Source organism: Sorex fumeus, unplaced genomic scaffold (genome assembly GCF_029834395.1).
Source record: "Sorex fumeus unplaced genomic scaffold, SorFum_2.1 ptg000122l, whole genome shotgun sequence".
In the NCBI taxonomy this organism is placed as follows: Eukaryota; Metazoa; Chordata; class Mammalia; order Eulipotyphla; family Soricidae; genus Sorex; species Sorex fumeus.
The window spans coordinates 23,571,797-23,591,798 of NW_026606179.1; the positions used below are offsets into that span (position 1 = coordinate 23,571,797).

A 20,002-nucleotide genomic window follows, 5' to 3' on the forward strand; every position below is an offset into this window, starting at 1 on the left:
CAAGAGTATGGCACCACATGTGATGGGATTCAAAGTAGGAGGCAACCAACCTTAGAGGGAAGGTAAAGGTAAAGGTAAAGGCCCTCCCGTTGATCGTTGATTTGCTCGAGCGGGCCCAGTAACGTCTCCATTGGAGACTTTGTTGTTACTGTGTCTGGCATATCGAATACTCTCGGTAGCTTGCCGGACTCTCCGAGAGGGGCGGAGGAATCGAACTCGGATCGGCCATATTGGCCCCTTGTAAGGCGAATGCCCTACCCGCTGTGCTATCGCTCCAGCCCAAGAGGGAAATAGTATATTATTTCGGTTCTGCTTTGGGACAGGGATTAGGGTTTGGGATGGAAACACCCGAAATATGGTGGTGGGAAGGTGTAATGGTGGTGGGATTGGTATTCGAATATCAAATGTAATCAAATGTTGTGAACTACTTTATAAAATAAAAAAAAATTCCAAACAGATTGGAGCCCCAAGATCACCTGCCAGGGTTGGGGAACACGACTGGTTGCAGTGAAAACTCTCATCCAGTCTAACTTTTCCCTTTTTCCATTTTTGGCACCAAGGACCCTCTGAGCCACCCTGGCAGTGCTTGGGGCCGCCTAGGGGTCTACATGGTGAAGCAGGGGGCTGTGGGTGCCAGGCCCCAAGCTGGAGCCGAGCATGTAGAAGGTGTGTATAGACACACTTCAAGTACCTCAACGGACAGGGAACACGGATAGTTCACAGAAAGAGATCGAAAAGAATACTTCCAAGCTCAAAAAAAAGGTCTGCCTTCACTCAAATGCACATGGGAAGGATGAGGTACTTTGACAAAGGTTTAAAAATAATACTTTTCAAGAGCTCAAGCAGTTGGAGCTTGGGCTTTGCATGCAGGAGGCCCAGGGTCAATCCCCAGCACCCTCTGATGCCCAGAGCACTGGTGGGAGTAGTCTCTGAACACCCCTCGTGGGTTTCAAAAATAAAAATAATAATATTTTCAACTCACGATCACGATCATACTGTTGTTCGTCGATTGCCTCGAGCAGGCCCCAGTAACGTCTATTCATCCTAGCACCTGAGATTTGAAAAAATGCCATATTCAAGGCTATTTCAGGATTAGGAGAATGAGACCCATCGTTGTTACTGGTATTTGGCATAGTGGGTACGCCACAGGGAGTTTGCCAGACTCTGCCGTGTGGGCAGGTAACATTTTCAACTCAACAATAAAGAAAATCGAAGGAACATCGTAAAATCAGTAAAGAATCTGATTCTTTCCTCCCAAGGGGCAGTAAACTCACATGAAAGATGAACAATGACATTAACCAACAGGAAATGCAATTCAGAAGGACAGTGACTTTGCACGCACACGTGCCAGACTGGGGCAGTCAAAAGAGAGACGTCAAAGGCTTGGTGATGATACGGCTAAATGGGAGCATCTTACATGCATCGTGACGGAAATGTACAAGAGACGAGTCCTGTGGGGCCCTGTGTCAGTTTTCCCTGGGGTTAGGCAGAGCCTACACTGTCCTGTTCCTGGTCTGTGAAGCGAGGTGTGAAGCATGCATCCACACAGCAACACGCGAGCAGCACGCCTTGCTCAGAGCAGCCAGAAAGGGAGGAGAGGTCTGAATAAAACATCTGTGTGGTGGGAGATTGGCCCAGGACATAAAGAAAGGCATTGGTGGCACATGCTTACAGCATGAAGGGAACTGGAAGCCATGCTGATGGCAGGCTGTGACACAACATATTTTGCACGATCCCGTTTATAGCGGCCCGGCTAGGCCGCGTTCGATTCCTCCGCCCCTCTCGGAGAGCCCAGCAAGCTACCGAGAGTATCTCGCCCTCACGGCAAAGACTGGCAAGCTACCTGTGACGTATTCGATATGCCAGACACAGTAACAACAAGTCTCACGATGAAGACGTTACTGGGCCCGTTCGAGCAAATCGATGAATAATGGGAGGACAATGCTACAGTGCCTGTTTATAGCAAATGTCCAGGGTGACAGAGGAAACAAATCTGTCTCTTCAGGCAGAAAGTAGATTTGCCGTTGTGAAAAGCTGGAGTTCATGGGGGACAGCAGTAGAGTGTCTTTTTTTTATTTATTTATTTTATTTTTTAAAAATTTTCCCCCAGGGGACTATAGGGAGTAGGGATCAGCCCTTGAAGAGCTTAGAATTTCCCACCACTGGTCCCATAATGCAGCCCTAACAGATATGCCTCACATTAAAACCCCGGGTTATGAAGATCCATAGTTAAAAATATGCATCAAGGAATTAGACTCTATCCAGTATGTATATCTGTTTTATGTAATAGCTGATGCTTAGAAACAGTTTACATATAAGCAGCTATAAGGAAGTGATAAGCTCTAAAAATGACAGTTATTAGATAATCAATAAAATCATGGTTTTTGAGGTCCATTTTGTAATAAAGGAGATAGTTGTGATAGGATATCAAAAGAAAACATGATAAGCTGGATAGGCTGCAGTAGAAAAAGGGTTGACTCAGCAGGCCCAAGGCTGCTTCCCCTTAGAAGGGGCCTGCTGGCAGGATTGGTCCCTTACCTGGTGTCAGGAGCCTGGCCCTCACAGGGGCAGAGTGGTGGCTCTGCAGGTGGGAGCACATGCTTTTTATTGCCAGAGCCCCAGTTCAGTCCCCAGCCCCGGATGGTCCAACCAGCACATGAGGTATTGTCAAAAACTGAAAAGATGGGGCTGGAGTGATAGTGTAGCTTTGCACGCGGCCAACCCAGGTTCAATCCCCGGCATCCTATATGGTCCCCCAAGCAATGCCAGGAGTAATTCCTGAGTGTGGATCCAGAAGGTATCCCTGTGCATCACCGGGTGTGACCCAAAAAGCAAAAAAAAAAAAAAAAAAAAACCAAAAAAACCCAAAACCAAAAACAAACAAAAAAAACCCCTGAAAAGACAGAAATGAAGTGCTCCCTTAGCCTACCCGGTGATAAGCTTGACTCATTGTGCTCAAGACAGATTGCAGATCACGAGGTGCCTTCGTGACCTGTTGCCTGTGAAGTCTCAGGGATGCTTGTTTTCATGGGCTGGCTGGCCCCAGCAGGCACATCCCCTGTCCCTGATGTTGCATATTTTTTGTTCTTGCTGGGGGAAGAATGTGCTTTCATGATAGGGAGAAGCAAAGGAAGCCGCATATGCCTTCTCTCCCCTATGACCCGCTCATGGACACTTTCCAAATTGCTGTCAGTCACCTGAGTGGTCAGCAGGTGGGTGAACCCTGAGCCCTGAGAATCTCAGGGGTCTCCAAATACGGGGTGGGGGAGGGGGGGTCTGTGGACTCCTGACATAGCCGCTGATGTGAAAAATACCAGCACGCGTATGAAATAGTGTGTCGAGAAAGAAGGCAGCCCCCAGTAACTGATTGGGATATTCCTGACTCAGTGCTTAGGGGGACCGGTTAGTGGCTGGAATTGAACCCAGATCTCCCACATGCAAAGTGTGTATCCCAGCTATTGTGTTCTCTTTCTCCGGCCCAACTTTTCGTTTTCTTTTGTTTGGGGGCCATACCTGGTGATGTTCAGGGTTACTCCTGGATCTGCACTTAGGAATTACTCCTGAGTGCTTAGGAGACCATATGGGATGCTGGGGATTGAACCCAGGTCAGCTGCACACAAGGCAAGTGCCCTACTCTCTGTACTATCGCTCCAGCCCTCAGCCCCCTTAAAAAAAAAAAATATATATATATCCTTTTGATTGTTACCCATATTTTCCATGTTGGTGATTACTTTTATGTTCAGAAAAAAACAGCTTTTAAGATAGTTTGTTGCATTGCATGGGGCATCTGTACTTACCGATGGGGCCTCTCTCGTTTTCCCTTAGGGTTGCAATCCTCTTGCACAAACTGGTCGGAGCAAACTGCAGAATCAGAGAGCCGCCTTGAACCAGCAGATCCTGAAAGCTGTACGGATGAGAACAGGCGCAGAAAACCTCCTGAAGTAGGTGCTTGCTGCCCTCACTGACTCTTGTGTCCCAGCCTTCTCTCCCCTCAACTCTTTGGCCGGCCTTGCTTCCTGGCCAGCTCTTCACAATGCCTGTGGGATTCTTCCTCATTTCTGAGGATCTTTCTTGCCCAGAACTTGGGGGTGGCCATGCTGGGCTTATGCTTCCACTCTGATGCCACATCTTTGGTCCTCTACCCTCTCCGAACTTGATTTTATTTTATTTTTTTCAGGGAGTGGGGTGTTGAGCCATACCCTGTGATACCCAGGTGTTACTCTTGGCTTTGCACTCAGGAGTTACTCTTGCAGGTGCTCAGGGGTCTGTATGGGTTGCTGGAGATTGAACCCAGGTCGGCTATGTGCAGGGCAAGTGCCTTACCCGCTGTATTTTTTGTTTGTTTGTTTGTTTGCTTGCTTTTTGGGTCACACCTGTCGGTGCTCAGGGGTTACTCCTGGCTTTGCACTCAGGAATGACTCCTGGCGGTGCTCAGGGGACCATATGGGATGCTGGGATTTGAACCCGGGTCGGCTGCGTGCGAGGCAAACACCCTACCTGCTGTGCTATCACTCGAGCCTCAATACCCACTGTACTATTGTTCTGGTCTACTTGACTCTATAAAGACAAGTTGCTACCCGGGTTGTCCAGTGTCTTTGGGGGTGGTGGTCCCCATTGGGAGTCTAGTTCCGTTTTGTTTCATCCAGTTCTCGCATCTGTTTTTTGTTTTCTTGGCTTTCCACAGGGCTGTTTTCTGCCCAGCCCAGCCTGTTCTAGAATTGCTTGTTCGGTAAATGTGGGCCAGAGGCAGAAAAGAAGTGAGGGTTGGACAGGAGGAAATGGACATTTCTGCTGCCTGCGTGCGTCCCTAATGAGAGGGGCTGCCCTCATTATTATGCTCTGGTGGTTTTTAACCTTGTCGCGGATCCGGTGGAGAGAGCGCGCAGTGAAGCCTGCCTTCCTGGCATTCGGGGCAGCCTCGGCGCCAGCGGGGGCCGCTCCCTCCTGTTTACACACAGTGCAGCCTCCTTCCTGTACACGGAGGTGGACTCTGGCCGGCCCCAGGCTGTCTTCTGCTCTGGGTGGTTGAGGCGGGGACCAGGGTTGAGGCAGCCCGGGTAAGTGAGGCCCAGGAGGCACCCAAGAAAGAGCGGTGGATATGAGATTTCTCCAGACCCTAATTATCTGGAATTTTGGAGTTCCAGGAGCACGCAGCCACTCTTATGCTGTTCATAGCAAGCAATACAAAAGAGGGTTTGGGGGAGATTTTCTGCCATAGAGGCAGGGGGAGGGGTGGGCTGGGGGAGGAGACTGGGGTATTTGGTGGTGGAAGAGGTGCACTGGTGGAGGGTCAGGTGATCGATCATTGTATGACTGAAACTCAAACAGGAAAACTTTGTAACGGTATCTCACGGTGATTAAAATAATAATGGGGGCTGGAATGATAGCACAGCGGGTAGGGCGTTTGGCTTGCACGTGGCCAACCCGGGTTCGATTCCCAGCGTCACATATGGTCTCCTGAGCACCGCCAGCAGTAATTCCTGAGTGCAGAGCCAGGAGTAACCCCTGAGCATCGCTGGGTGTGATGCAAAAATAAATAAATTAATTAAAAAATAAAATTAAATTAACTTTCTGAATGATAATTAAAAAAAGTTATTGTGGAGTTTATTCAATCAACTTAATCAATGGCTGAATAAATAGCAGTACTCCTACATTAAAAAAACAAAAGAGCGGTGGAGAGTGAGTGCTCATGGGAACTGGAACCCAGAAACTTGGCAGGATGTGGGCAGTGACTGTTGCCAGGGGTTGAGGGCAGACTTTGCTCTTGATGGCCCTAGGCAGTCCTCCTCAGTCTACTCAGGAGGCCGTTGGAAGAGTAAATACACAATCCCGATGTTTGTCAGAGAGCCCCGGGGGTTCTCTGGGGGTCACAGATGTGTGTAAGGGACGAGCCCAAGCTACGTGACAGTCATGACAGAATGAGCTTTGGGGGTCATCAAGCTGGGGATGCCTCTTAGGAGACATTCCTGGGGTAGTAAGTCAGGGCAGCATGGCCCACGCATGTGTAGAAAGGGTTTGAACATGCACTTTGCATATGGACAGATTCCACCACACACCCTTCTCCAAGAAGGACAGAGAAAAAGAATCAGCTTTTGGAAGCCAAACCTGGGCTGGGGGCGTGGATGCAACCCCTCAGTCCTCACTCCCTGGAGTTTGTCTTACTTTGGTTTGGGGTTTGCACCTGGTTATGTTCAGAGCTTCTCTCCTGGAGGTGCTCGGGAGCCAGGTGGGGATTGAACCTGGGTCGGTCCCATGCAAGGCAAGCGTCTCACCTGCTGCACTGTCTCTCTAGTCCCCCATAGTGGTTTTGTTTTGTAAATTTTGGGCCCCACTTGCTGGTGCTCGGGGACCAGCCCCAGTGCCGTGCTTGGGAATTGATCGCGCCTCTGGCATACAGAGCGTGAACGTGAACTTGAGCCCACAGACTATTCCTGCACCTCACTCAATGTCTTTGAGCGTTCTTTTATCCGGTGGAGGAATGGCTTTTTTTTTCTTGGTTATTGTTTTGGGGCCACATCCGGTGATGCTCAAGGCTTACTCCTGGCTCTGTGCTCAGGAATTACTCCTGGGGGTGCTTGGGGGGACCATTGGGGGACCATTGGGGGTGCTGCTGCTGATCGATTCTGGGTCAGTCACTTGCCAGGCAAGTGCCCTTCCCGCTGTGCTGGCTCACCACCCCAGGAATTGCTTTCCTTTCTTTCAAAGTGTTCTGCAGAAACCCATGAGAGTTGCCCAGTGACCCGGCCTGGCCCTTCCTCAGGAGTGCAGGTGCCGTCTGTGCTGGCCCCGTTCCTGGCGCTCAGTGTGACACCCAGGCAGTTCTCCAGTCCATGCTGCAGAGCATTTGGAGGCCACTTCTGCTTGTTGAGGCGGAAGGGACAGGGGAGATGGGACCTTTCCCTTGTGACAGTGTCGCTGTTCCTGGAGAGGTCTGGATCTGGCCACTGTCGGGTCTGTAGACCCGGTTTGTGTCGGTGGGGACAGATCTCTAGCTGGGGGCAGCCTGCAGAGTGTCTGGTTGTTCATGCTGGCCAGCCCCCCTCCCCTGCCCCCCGCATTTTGCAGCTGTGGGTTCTGGTGATGGGCCAGCTGTGCAGTGACAGGCAGGGGGTCAGCCTTCTCAGTGGTCTCGCACGGCTGGGCTGCCTCTGCTTGCTTTAACCAGCACATTTGTTGGACTCCTGGGAAGTACTGGAGAGTTTGGGGTGCAGAGGATAAGACTTTACGCCATTCAAAGGAGATGCAGCTGAATCTCTTGTGGGGAGACCTAAAGACATGAGTAAACAAGTCAGTTATGGGGCTGGAGCACAACGGGTAGGGCGTTTGCTTTGCATGCGGCCAACCCGGGTTCGATTCCCAGCATCCCATAGGGTCCCCTGAGCACCTCCAGGAGTAATTCCTGAGTGCAGAGCCAGGAGTAACCCCTGTGCATCGTCAGGTGTCACCCAAAAAGCAAAAAACAAAAACAAAAACAAAAACAGAAACCAAAACAAAACAAAAACCAAGTCAGCTATGTTAGCTGGGGCGTTTTTCTGGGGCGTCTGCGAAAGGAAATGTGAGCGAGGTGGTAGGGCCCCAAGAGAGGACTGGTCAGGGGCCCTGCCAACAGGGGCCTGGGAGTTTTGATGAGGGGGACCAGGGTGTGCTTGTCTGTCTTCTCTGTTAACGAGACCAGCCAATAGCCTCTCTGGAACCTGGAGCGCTCAGACTCACAGTCAATCCCATGGAGGGTGCGGGATGTTGGGGTGGGCGTGGGGCGCTGCTGTTAATGATTCTGGTAGTGACCTGAGAGTTCAAAGTGCCCCTCTCCTGAGAATGTTGTCAGAGAAAACCCTAAAGGTATTTATTAATCTGACTCAACTGGCACCAACGGTTTCCCAAAACTACAGGGCGCTGAGCCAAGCCTCTGCCGCCCGCCCGGTGGCTGGTGCTGCCAGCACGGGGCCCCTTTCAGCCCCGATCGGGACCCCACCGCCCTGCCTGCCAGTGTTCAGGTTCCCCGGGGCCTTGGAACCATAGCCCCCTACCGTGAAGGTAGAGCAGTTGCAGTGGGCGCAGGGGGTGTCTTTCTGGAAAGTTCTCCACCAGATGCGGCAGTACGGGGTCTTTTTTGGCATTGGTTAGGGTTATCAGGGTTGGCCAGGCATAGGGGAGCCAGGCCTGTGTCCCTCAAGCTTTTTTCTGAGCTTGCTGGTTTGACTCAGGTACAGCAGGTATTTTTCTTTCTTTTTTTTTTTTTTTTTGGAGAGCCTGGCGAGCTACTGAGAGTATGTCGCCCGCACGGCAAAGCCTGGCAATTCCCCGTGACATATTCAATATGCCAAATACAGTAACAAGAAGTCTCACAATGGAGACGTCACTGGGCCTGCTCAAGCAAATCGGTGAACAACGGGAAGACAGTGCTACAGTACTAATAAATTTTATTGCATCACCGTGAGATGCAGTTACAAACTTTCATGATTATGTTTCAGTCACACAATGATCGAGCACCCATCCCTCCACCAGTGCACATTTTCCACCACCAATTTGCCCAGTGTCCCTTCTGCCACCCCAACCCCATCACACCCCCTGCCTCTTCTGTGGCAGGTACACTCCGTCTTACTCTCTCTCTCTCTAATTTGGGGCGTTATGGTTTGCAATACAGATACTAAAAGGCCATCATGTCTGGTCCTTGGTCTACTTTCAGCACACATCTCCCATCCCGGGCAATCCCTCCAACCATCATTGACTTAGTGGTCCCTCCTCCATCCCAACTTCCATTTCCCCCAGCACATAGAGCCAGCTTCCAAACCGTGTTGTGATCCTCCTGGCCCTTATCTCTGCTGCCCTTAGGTGTTAGTTTCATATTAGAGGGCAGGTATTTTTGACGGACTGTGGCCTCGCTGGGCTCGGAGTTTCTCTGGGGAAAGGTGGGCTCTGCAGTGGGACTCAGGCGGGCCCTGCTGCATGGATCTGCCAGGGGCCAGCCCTCACCTGACTGCAGGATGCAGCTTTCCCCTCTGGCCACTGCTGAGGGATTGGTAGCCCTTTGGGCTTACAGGGATGGGGCGCGAGGCATGGAGAAGGGTGAAGGGTGCTGCTACTTATGCCTTGAAACTGGGGTGGCCGAGAGGGAGTGTCTGCAGGTAACCATCTCCTTTGAGGGGGATTGGGGGCCAAGGCAGACTGCCAGCGCCTCAACCTGGTTCTCTCCAAGGGGCAGCCAGAGGTCTGATTGGATTTTGTTTTGTCTCATTAATTTTATTTATTTATTTTGTGGGAGCCGGGGCCCCACCCCAGGTCTCTTGCATGTAAGGCACGAACTTCCCCGCTGAGCCTCATCACTGGCCCTTATTTTAAATTTTGTTTATTTTTTTTTAATGAAGCAAAATAATTTTTACTGAGAGAAACTGAGAGAGAGAGAAAGGGAGGGAGGGAGACAGAGAGAGGGAGAAAGACAGAGAGAGGGAGAAAGAGAGAGAGAGAGAGATGTGTTCAAGAGAGCATGAGCTTCTCTAGAGTGGAGAAAGCAGAAGTGTGTGTGTGTGTGTGTGTGTGTGTGTGTGTGTGTGTGTGTGTGTGTGTGTTTGAGAGAGAAAACAGGCCTGGAAGAAAAAACAAGCACCCTCTTCCTTTTTTTTCCTTTTTTTTTTTTTTTTTTGTCTTTTTGGGCCACAGTCAGCAGTGCTCAGGACTTCCTCCTGGCCCGGCTCTGCACTCAGGAATTACTCTTTTTTTAAAAAAAAATTTATTTATTTATTTTTTCTCTTTATATTTATTTATTGAATCACCGTGGGAAAAGTTACTAAGCTTTCAGGTTTAAGTCTCGGTCATACAATGATCAAACACCTTTCCCTTCACCAGTACTCATTTTTCACCACCAAGAACCCCAGTATACCCCCACCCCCACCCCTTCAAATGCCTGTGAGGCAGATGATTTCTACTTAACTCTTCTCTAAATTGATTACATTCATTATTTCGACAAAAGATGCACCATTATTGTTTAGAATTTCCCCCCAAACAATCAGAATTGCTGAAAAGGCATTGTGAAATATTTTGTTTTCTATAGCTGGTTATGAGAATCATATAATGTCACACGGCCACGATTTTGGATTTCTGCAAAGAGCCAAATAATTTCGAGATTGGTTTCTGTGTGTCTGGTGTTACGGCCGTGCCGGAGAGCTGCTCGTGAGGGAGCAACTCGTGACCTCGGCAGGGTGTGAAGGATGTGCCGGTACCGTCCCCCTTCTCATGAGACTGCAGTTGCCCCTTCACCGCAGGCTCATACCTGGCTTTTCAGGAATTACTCTTGGTGGTGCTCGGGGGACCTTATGGGGTGCTGAGGATTGAATCCAGGTCAACCACATGTAAGGCAAGCAACTAACTTGCTGTACTATCTCTCCCGCCCCTTATCTTGTGTTTTAATGGTGCTAAGAACTGAACTTCAGGCCTCATAGAGGCAGAGCAGGTAGGTGCTCTAGCCCTGAGCCACATTCTTCACTCCCAGAGAACTGAAGAAAAAGTTTGTTTTTTTTTTTCTTTATGAATCACACCCGGTGATGTTCAGGAGTTATTTCTGGCTCTGCACTCAGAAATTACTCCTGGCAGTGCTTGGGGGACCATATGGGATGTCGGGGATCGAACCCAGGTCAGTTGTGTGTAAGTCAAATGCCCTATTGGCTATCCCATCACTCCGGCCCTGAGACCTGAATATTTTTCTTTCCAGTTTGTCATTTTATTTATTATTATTTTATTTTATAAAGTTGTTCATGATGATCTGTTAATTATGAGTGGAAATGATGCCTTTCACCAGGCCTGTTCCTGGAAGGACAGTTTGTTTTTTCTTTTTTTTTTTTTTGCTTTTTGGGTCACACCCAGCCGATGCTCAGGGGTTACTCCTGACTTTGTACTCAGGAATCACTCCTGGCGATGCTTGGAGGACCATATGGGATGCTGGGAATCAAACCCAGGTCGGCCGCGTGCAAGGCAAACACCCTACCCGCTGTGCTGTCTCTCCAGCCTCTGTTTTTTCTTTTTAACCAAACCTGCCAATGCTTGCTCCTGGTTATGAACTCAGGGCTTACTCCTGGCGGGTTTAGGGGAACGATAATATGTGATGCTTCAGATTTAACCCCAGTTGGCAGAATGCAAGGCAAAAGCCCTACCCTCTGTACTATCTATCATTCTGGCCTCTGAAAGAAGAATTTAACGAAAAGGCTTGGGAGGAAATATACTCAGGCACTGGAGATACATGGGGCAGGATGCAAAGTCCACGTGTGTCTCCAAGACAAAGGAAGTTGTGAGTTGGGGACAGAAATTTTCATGACAGATGGCGACAAGGGCTCTCAAATACTCCAAATGGAGGGAGAGCGTGTGTGGCTGAGGGCTCAGGGCTCAGAGCCTGCCTGTGGCCTTTCTCATCCTTTCACACATGTTGGGCTGATCACAGAGAGAGAGGCAGGGGCAGGGGGAGGACACCTTTTCACTCTGTTGTTTTGTTCTTACATCTTCCTGGTGCCAGGACTGAACCCCGGACCTTACACGTGCAAGCCAGTGCTCTCCACACAGCTCCATTTGAACTGTAGTTAGCACAAAAATGCCAGGCCCTGCCAGGCACTGAACCCCCATCAGGGCTCACGCCACACTTTGCATCCTCCCAAGGAACATATTTAGAGAATTTTTTTTTAATCCTGTCTTAGGTCACACTTAGCTTTTTTGGTTTGTTTTGGGCCACACCCAACAGTGCTTAGGGATTACTCCTGACTCTCTATTCAGGGATCACTCCTGGCCATGCCCAGGGAACCCTCTGGGATGCCAAGGATAGAACCCAGGTCTGCTGTGTTCAAGGCAAGCACCCTACCTGCTGTATTGTCTCTCTGGCCCCGGTTCACACAGCTTTAAATGGTAAAGCCAGGTCTTGCAACATGAGTCAAGTCCATTTGATTACCAGTCCTGCTAATAAATCCTTTCTGCTAGTAACAAGAGTGGGTTGAGGAAGGGAGAGAGGGAGAAAGCGAGGGTGGGGAGGAGGGAGCGAGGGTGCATGTCTGCCCCAGCACAAGCCTGCTGGTTCCTCCTGGTCCTCATCCTAGGGATGCACAGATCCTGGGGAAGCTGAGAAACATCCCCTTTCTCCAAAGAAGGCACAAAGAAATCACTGGTTTTCATGTAGAAAAAGATCCCAATATGCACTGATATTGACTAAGGCTCTGGTCTTAATTCCAAGTGTGGGCCTGGTGATTCTGTTCTTTTTGGTTTGTGTTTTGTTTGGGGGATACTCCTCACCGTGCTCAGGGCTTACTCCTGGCCCTGTGCTTGGGGATCACTCTTGGTGGTGCTTGGGGCACCATCCAGGGTGCCAGAGGTTGAACTGGATCATCTTGGTACAAGGCAGGCCCCTTACCCACTATAGCTGATCCTGATTTCATTTTGATGGGTCATATCTCGGCCATTTTCCGAGCCTGGCACAGGGCTGCCGGCGCGCGCGCACACACATATACACGCACACACAATACCATCCTGAACTGGAATATCTTCGTGAGGGAACCTCGTTTCACCAGTGAGTCAGGGGCAAAAGCATCACTCGTCCTAGAAACCCAACTCCAAGGCTCGGGTTGAGTTCTGAGTCATCTTTGTACCAAACGCCAGTACAGTGTTGTGGAAACACTCGGGCCCCAAACCTCTTCCGGCCTGACCCTGAAGTCCCTTCCAAAGCGCAGCTCTTTCATTTGGAGCAAATCCTGACATCTCACGTCGCCGCTGAGGGGGCAGCTCGCTCACCGGGGGCAGGAAAAGGAGGAGTTGGTGTATTGGGAGGCTGTCTAGGAGTTTGACGGGGCCCGTGGGGTCCAGATGGTTTTATTGCAGTTGAAGCCACTAGGCTGCCCAGGGCCAGTCAGTCCCTGCCTGCCTGCTCCACCTTCCCCTGGGCTAGAGTCTCCTTTGTTCTGCCTTTGCTTCTTCCATGAATTGCGCTTGGTGGAGACCACATGGAAAAGGGAAAGCACAGAACAGGATGATGCCAGGTGCAGAAGTAGGGGGCTCGACCTGGTCCTCTGGGAGTAAGAAATCTTTTAGCTTCTTCTAAAGCGAATTGGATGCAATATAACACACCCAGCTGTGTCCATGGGGCTCCTCCTGACTCGATGCTGGGGTGTTCCAGGGACCATGTGGTGCCAAAAATCAAACCGGGGTCTCCTGCATGCAAAGCCTGTGCTCCAGCCTGTCGAGGTATCACTGGTCCTACCTTACCATACTTGATGGACATATGAGATTAGAACAGGGGTGCATGAGGCTTGCAGGAGAAAGGAATGGGAAGAAATTTAGCTGGAAGTAGGTAGTAGGTGCTACAAGGCTCTCTGTATTCTATTCAGGTGTCCCCCCCTCCGCCCCCCGCCACCCACCTTGATCTCCCGTTGTCCCTGAGGTTCCTGGCAGGCAGCAGGAGGAAGGGAATGTGACCTGGAACACAGTTCACTCCCAGTAGCCGAAGGCGACCAGTGGCTAGGAAGAAGCTGTTCCTAATAGAGGGGCCGCGGGCTGGGAGAGTTTCTCCTTGCATCCTTGTGGTCATTATCCGCTCATGAATCAGTCCTGTTCTCTATAACGATGGTACTACAGGTTTTACAGGTTGCGGGTTGTGACCCATGGTCTGTAATGAGATCGATTCAGTGGGTTGCAGTGGGGTAATAAAACATAAATGTTGGGTCTAGTTCCTGGTGGGGGACCTCTGTTCCCCTGGGATCCCCAGAGTTCATCCCTTGTATACGGCGAGCGAGGCAAAGGGCAGGTGTTCCTTGGGGAGGCCGGTGGCCCCAAGGCCAAGCCTGACCTAGGACCAGCTCCTGCTCCAAAAGGCCTTCGGGCCAGGGCTCAGTCACTGTCCATCAGTGATTTAATTGAGTGGACCCACACAGCGAAACTTCCATAAATCCCTGCACTTATGGTGCTGCCCCAAGAGTTTCCGGGTTGGCAAGTGCAGCGGGGCACTGGAGGGTGGCGTGGCCCTCCTGGCCCATGAGGGCACTTCTCCCAGGCTGTGCTGAGTCGTGGGCAGCTTCTCTGTCGTGAGATACACCTTCATCTCAACCTGGGATGTGTACTTGGCCTTTTCCCCTCTGGAGAGTCCTCCATGTCTTTCTCTCTGTCTCTGTTTCTGTCTCCTTCCCTCTTAGTTCTCGGCGGGGGGGAATGATTTTACCTCAAAAAGTAGCATTGTAGCTCTGTCCTCCTGTTGTTCCTTGATTTGCTCGAGTAGGCACCAGTAATGCCTGCATCATGAGACTTGTTACTGTTTTTGGCATATCGAACACGCCACGGGGAGCTTGCCAGGCTCTGCCATGCGGGCAGGATACTCTCGGTAGTTTTCCGGGCTCTTCGAGAGGGGCGGAGGAATTGAACCCAGGTTGGCCGCGTGCAAGGCAAACACCCTACCCGCTGTGCTATCACTCTAGCCCTTCAAAAAGTACTGTACTGTACTGTCCTCCCGTTGTTCATCTGTTTGCCCAGTAACGTCTCCATCGTGAGACTTGTTGTTACTGCCTTTGGCATATCTAATACACCACGGGGAGCTTGCCAGGCTTTGCCGTGTGGGCGAGATACTCTCTGTAGCTTGCTGGGCTCTACAAGAGGGGCGGAGGAATCAAACTCGCGTCGGCCGGGTTGGCCACATTGGTCGCATGCAAAAAGTAAAATAAATAATAAATAACCATAGATGCACAAGGAATTGATTTTCATCTGCATTTCTTTAGGATACTCAAGTTTCTACAAAACCACAGCTACTTAATTCAGCAATTTTAACATTGGACCTAAGAAACTGAGACTGATTTTCTTTCTGCACAAGAAAGGTTAAATTAAAAAAAAAAAAACCACAATGAAAGTAACTGAAGTGTCATGCTCGCCCTGCAGGTGGGTTATCAGATCTGAGGGGTTTTGTAGGACCCCCAACCTGGTCAGTCACACCGACCACCTGTACCCAGGGTGAGGTCCTGCACCCTGCTTGTGTGGGACTGGCGTCAGGATGGAACTCTCGAGTCACTGGGTGGTGTTGGAGGAACAGAGCTGGAGCTGGAGCTGGAAGCAGTGTGTGTGTTTGCTCTGCTGGTGCTGGGATCACAACTCAGAACTTGGCACCTGCCGGGCAAGCGCTATCTTGCGGAGCTGCACCCCCGGCCCAACATCATTGTGTTTTTTTGTTGTTGTTGTTGTTGGTGGTGGTGGTGTTTTTTTTTGGACTTTGTGCTTTTGTTTCAGGGCCATACCCTGGCAGTGCTCAGGGTTGACACCTGGCTCTGCATTCAGGAATCACTCTGGGTGGGGTTCGGAGGTGTTGTGTGTACTGTGAGGTGCTGGGAATAGTACAGACTTACCTGCTGTACTATGTCTGCACCCATCCTTGTTTGTTAAAGAAGCTGTTAGGTATTACTGTGACTCTCAGAATGTGTTGGAATGGGATGTGTTGGAGCGTGTCACGGGCTTGGCCAAGTGTGGTTTGTGAGTCTCGTTTCTGGTGTAGTCAGTGTACAGCGATATGACAGTGTCTTTCTTCCTCTTTGTGAGTGGGGGACCTCCCAAGAAAGGCTCAAGCCCTTCCTGGCTATTTCGCCCTTACTACGCAGGCGGATCCAGTGGTAGTGGGACGGGGGTGGGGGGCACCCTGACAGTGCTCTGGGGCTGCCTTAGCCACTCCTGGCAGTGTTCAGGGATCCGTTGTGCAGGGCTGCCTGGTGGACACAAGGCTCTCTCCTGGGCCCTGAAAAATGAATTTCTTACACTCTCCTGTCTCCCGACTCCCAACAAAATAGCAGAACAGAACAGGACGCTGTCTAGTCACCAGGCTGAGCTGTTGGGAGTCCGAATAACTGCACAGAAACCTCTCTGAGGGTGGCTGGTGGCTGGGGGTGATGGTGGCTGGGGGTTGGTGGCCAGTGGCTGGGCGTATGGTGGCTGGGAGGTGGCGTCTGGTGGCTGGGGGTGGTGGTGTCTGGGGGGTGATGGTGAGTGGGTGGTGATGGTGGCTAAGGGGTGGTATCTGTGGGTGGTGGCTGGTGGCTGGGGCTGATGGTGGCTGGGGGATTGCAGTCCTGCTCTTTGACTCCTGGTGGCCAGATCCCAGATATATGCTTCTAAGGACACCCTCAAGGAGAGCTTAGCAGAGCAGGCTGGGTTCTTGGCTTGCAGGGTCTAGCTCAGCCTCCTGCTCAGTACGTGGTTCTTTATTCAGAGGTTCCTAACTTGGGGGGATCTCTCTAAGGCCTTCCTGTAGGTGGCAACATCAGATAAACTACCCTGTGCTTTCCTGTGACCTGTGGGTATCAGGTATTGTTGCCGCTTTTTTTTTTTTTTAAGGATACATTCCTTTTTATTTTTTTTCTCTTTCAAGATTTTTTTTTTTTTTTGCTTTTTGGGTCACACCTGGCGATGCTCAGGGGTTACTCCTGGCTCGTGCACTCAGGAATTGCTCCTGGCGGTGCTCAGGGGACCATATGGGGTGCTGGGAATCGAACCTGTGTCGGTCATGTTGGCTGCGTGCAAGGCAAACGCCCTACCCGCTGTGCTATCACTCCAGCCCCCTCTTTCAAGATTTTTTTATGGGTCTCTGAACTTAAGACTTACATGGTGGAAGAGCGTACATTGTGTTGCTGGAGTTGGTTTGTGAGGGTGACTACCAGTGCTTCCAGGAATAGGGGGAGAAGTAACCCATCCCAGCTCCAAGAAAGCCTGGAGATTTCAGTCACAAAATCTGCATACCCAAATTTTCAGCAGATTATATCTCGGTGAATTCCATCCAGAGACAGTGGAGTCAGGTCAGGGACATGGCGGTGCTTTGGATTGTGGAAGCACCGCTTTTTAGTTTTTGTGAATAACGTTATGCTAAATGTTCACACACATGTCTTGGGACATATGCTTTCACTGGCTCATCCTGATTCCTAGGAGTGCAGTTACTGGTTTGTGTTTTGGTTTCTTGTTTGGGGTCACACCCAGCAGTGCTCTCTCACTTCTAAGGTGGCGTTGGGGTTCAAGCCAGGCCTCTAGCATGCCGAGCACGTGGCCCATTCCTGAGCCTGGGAATGTTTGTTTTCTAGAACTCTCCAGCTGTTTCCCAGCATGGCTGTACCATCTCCATTCTACAACAGATCATTTTATTTGCTTTCCACTCTCACTCACACTCGTTATTTTGTCCTTTTTATAAAAAGCCAAGTTAGAGGTGTGCATTGATGATCTCATGATGCTTTAAATTTGCATGTTCCTCTTTTTGGGGACGGGGTGGGGGTGTGTGTGAATGGGGCGGTGACACCACACCGGCTGTGCTCCTGGCGTTGTGCTCAGGGATCGCTCCTGGCAAAGCTTGGGAACTAAATGCGGTCCTGAAAATCAAACCCAGGTTGGCCATGTGCAAGGCAAGTACCCTACCTGCTGTATTATCTCTCCTGCCTCTTGATTAATGATATTGAACATCATTTTATAGGCTTAGTTTGCCAAGCATACATCCTTAGTGAAATGCTTTTTCTAATCTTTGCCCATTTTATTTATGTATTTATTTATTTAATAAGAGACTATAAAAACCAGCTCCCGGAACCTTATTATGACATCTTATTATGACATCTCATTCCTACTTTGACAAACTGGCAGGCTACCGAATGTAGCCTGCCCACACGGTAGAGTCTGGCAAACTCCCCGTGGTGTACCCAATATGCCAAATACCAGTAACAATGATGGGTCTCATTCTCCTAAAGAACCTTGAATATAATCTCAGGGCTAGGATGAAGGAGACTGGGGCCTGCTCGAGGCAATCGACGAATAACAGGATGATCTGTGATCTGTGATCTGATTTATTTTGGGGTTGGGGCCACACCTGTCTGATCCACAGACAGGGCTTACTCCTGGCTCTTTACTCGGGGATCATTCCTGGTGGTGCTTCAGGGACTCATATCCTACAGTGCCTGGAGATTATCCAGCTCACCAGGACTGCACTCAGCATTACTGCACTTTGTAATCACTGCTGGTAGAGATCAGGGGATCATATGGGATGACAGAGATTGAACCTGGATCTGCGCATGCAAGGCAGGCCCCTGATGCACTGTACTATCGTGCTGGCCCATTAATCAGTTTTCTAATCTTAAGTTAACCTCCTTGCATTCTTGGGATAAATCCCAGTTGGTCATGGCGTTATGTGCATCTGGTTTTTTTTTTTTTTTTGGTGGTGCTAGGAATTGAACACTGGGGTAGCTGATGCTGGCTGGGAATGGTCTCTTTGGTCACCAATGCTGATCCTCTGCACCCATGTCTGTGGCCTTGTGCTGAGCACGTTGTTGGCCCGTGTTCCTTCCCTGGCAGGTGCCCAGCATCTCCAGACAGCTCATCACGTGTGTCATTCCCGTCTGCAGGTTCTCTGTGTGGATAGTGGGGATGGGGGACGGGGGACATCTGGTCCGCGGCCGTTGGGATGCTTGTCTGAGAATGTTTCTCTCTCCCTTTCTGTACAGAGCAGCTACCAACAACAAGGTCCGGGAGCAGGTGCGCCTGGAACTGAGCTACGTGAACTCCAACCTGCAGATGCTCAAGGAAGAGCTGGAAGGACTCAACATCTCCGTGGGCGTCTATCAGAACACAGAGTAAGAATCCACAGTGGCTGCAGCTCACGCCCTCACCCCAGAACATGCATCAGGGAGAGCAGGGCGTGCAGATGAAACCCACACTGAGTGCAACCCCTGCTGGAGAATGGGGAATGCTCCTGGGTGGGGCGAGCCAGAGTGAGAGTTCATGGGGGTTTCATGGGATGTGTCTACAGACTGGAATGGAAGCACTTTTTCTTAACATTTTTAAAAATTTTATTTTCATAAGGTTATTCACATTAACTGATTACATTCAGTATTTCAACACCAATCCCACCACCATGATACCTTCCCACCACCAGTATTTCGAATTTTCCCACCACCATTCAAGCCTGCCTGCCAGGGGCAGATGCGCGATTATTTATTTTCTATTGCTTATTATGAATATTATGAGAGGTCGTGCGGCCAAAAAAGCAGCCACGCGCTTCTGGAATTCTAAAATTGTAAATGTTTGGGGTCCAGAGACATCTCTGTAGGGAGCTAGTCCATTTTGAGATTCATTTGAGAGTCTCTGGATCAAGGCTGTTGATGTGCTGAGATGGCATCCAAAGGCAGACCGTGGGCGTGACAGCCAGGACCCCAAGTGGGCAGAGAGACGGGAAGGGCCAGCCTGTCTCCACTGTACTATCGCTCAAGTTCGATCCCTGGCATTCCATATGGTCCACTGAGCATCACCAGGTATGACCTAAAAAGCCTAAATAAATTAAGAATAAATAAATAAAGGGGGGGGGGGGCGGAGAGCCCAGGGAAATCACAGAAAGCCATTTCCTGAATGGCATAGAACAAAGCCTGTGGACCGGGCCTTACCCCCCTCCCCCTGCATTGTTCTCTCAAGTCCCCAAGAGGCGTGGGAGCGTGGAGCCTCTTCCTGCGGACCTTGCAGACAGCCTATGCCTGACTTGCCTCCCTGCAGGTGCCCTGTGACACTGCTCTGCCCCAGGGGTCCTGGGGGACGCAAGGCAGGGTGTCAGAGGGGCTAAATGGATGCCGATCTCTACTTGTGGGGCTGGAACGCAGAAATGGTCCATGGGCAGTGCACAAGTGGTGGCCGTCAGTCCCTGTGGGGCAGCTAGTGCACACTGATGAGGGCCCCTGCCGCTGCCCTCTCCCTCTTCAAGCCCCCCCGCCCCTCCCCAATGGCCTGGCAGTCACGGTCAGTGAGCCTGTTCTCTCAGCACTGGGTTGCGGAGGGCTGGCCTCGCCAGGGCCCTGAGGATTCTTGCTGCTCCCAGAGAGCCAGAGGCTGGAGGGTCAGCTCTGCCCCACCGCCGGAGCTAGAGACAGCTCTGGGGCACTCTGGGTCAGCTCTTCCCCACCGCTGGGGCCTGGCCGCCCCCTCCAGGGAAGCCCGTTGGCACAGCCCTGGCTGCTGCCGGCTCGCAGACCCGCACACAGGAGCGAAATCTCTG

At 50.7% G+C, this 20,002-nt stretch overlaps 1 protein-coding gene across 1 annotated transcript in view; it reads left to right on the forward strand.

The window, feature by feature from the left end:
* The window catches only part of RHPN2 (rhophilin Rho GTPase binding protein 2), a 70,843-nt gene that overhangs the window by 13,713 nt on the left and 37,128 nt on the right, over nucleotides 1-20,002 (forward strand). Inside the window, exons 2-3 of the mRNA XM_056136217.1 lie at nucleotides 3,826-3,941; nucleotides 18,465-18,593. Of these exons, the coding sequence (XP_055992192.1) occupies nucleotides 3,826-3,941; nucleotides 18,465-18,593 (245 nt within the window). The remainder of the gene's footprint in view (nucleotides 1-3,825; nucleotides 3,942-18,464; nucleotides 18,594-20,002) is intronic.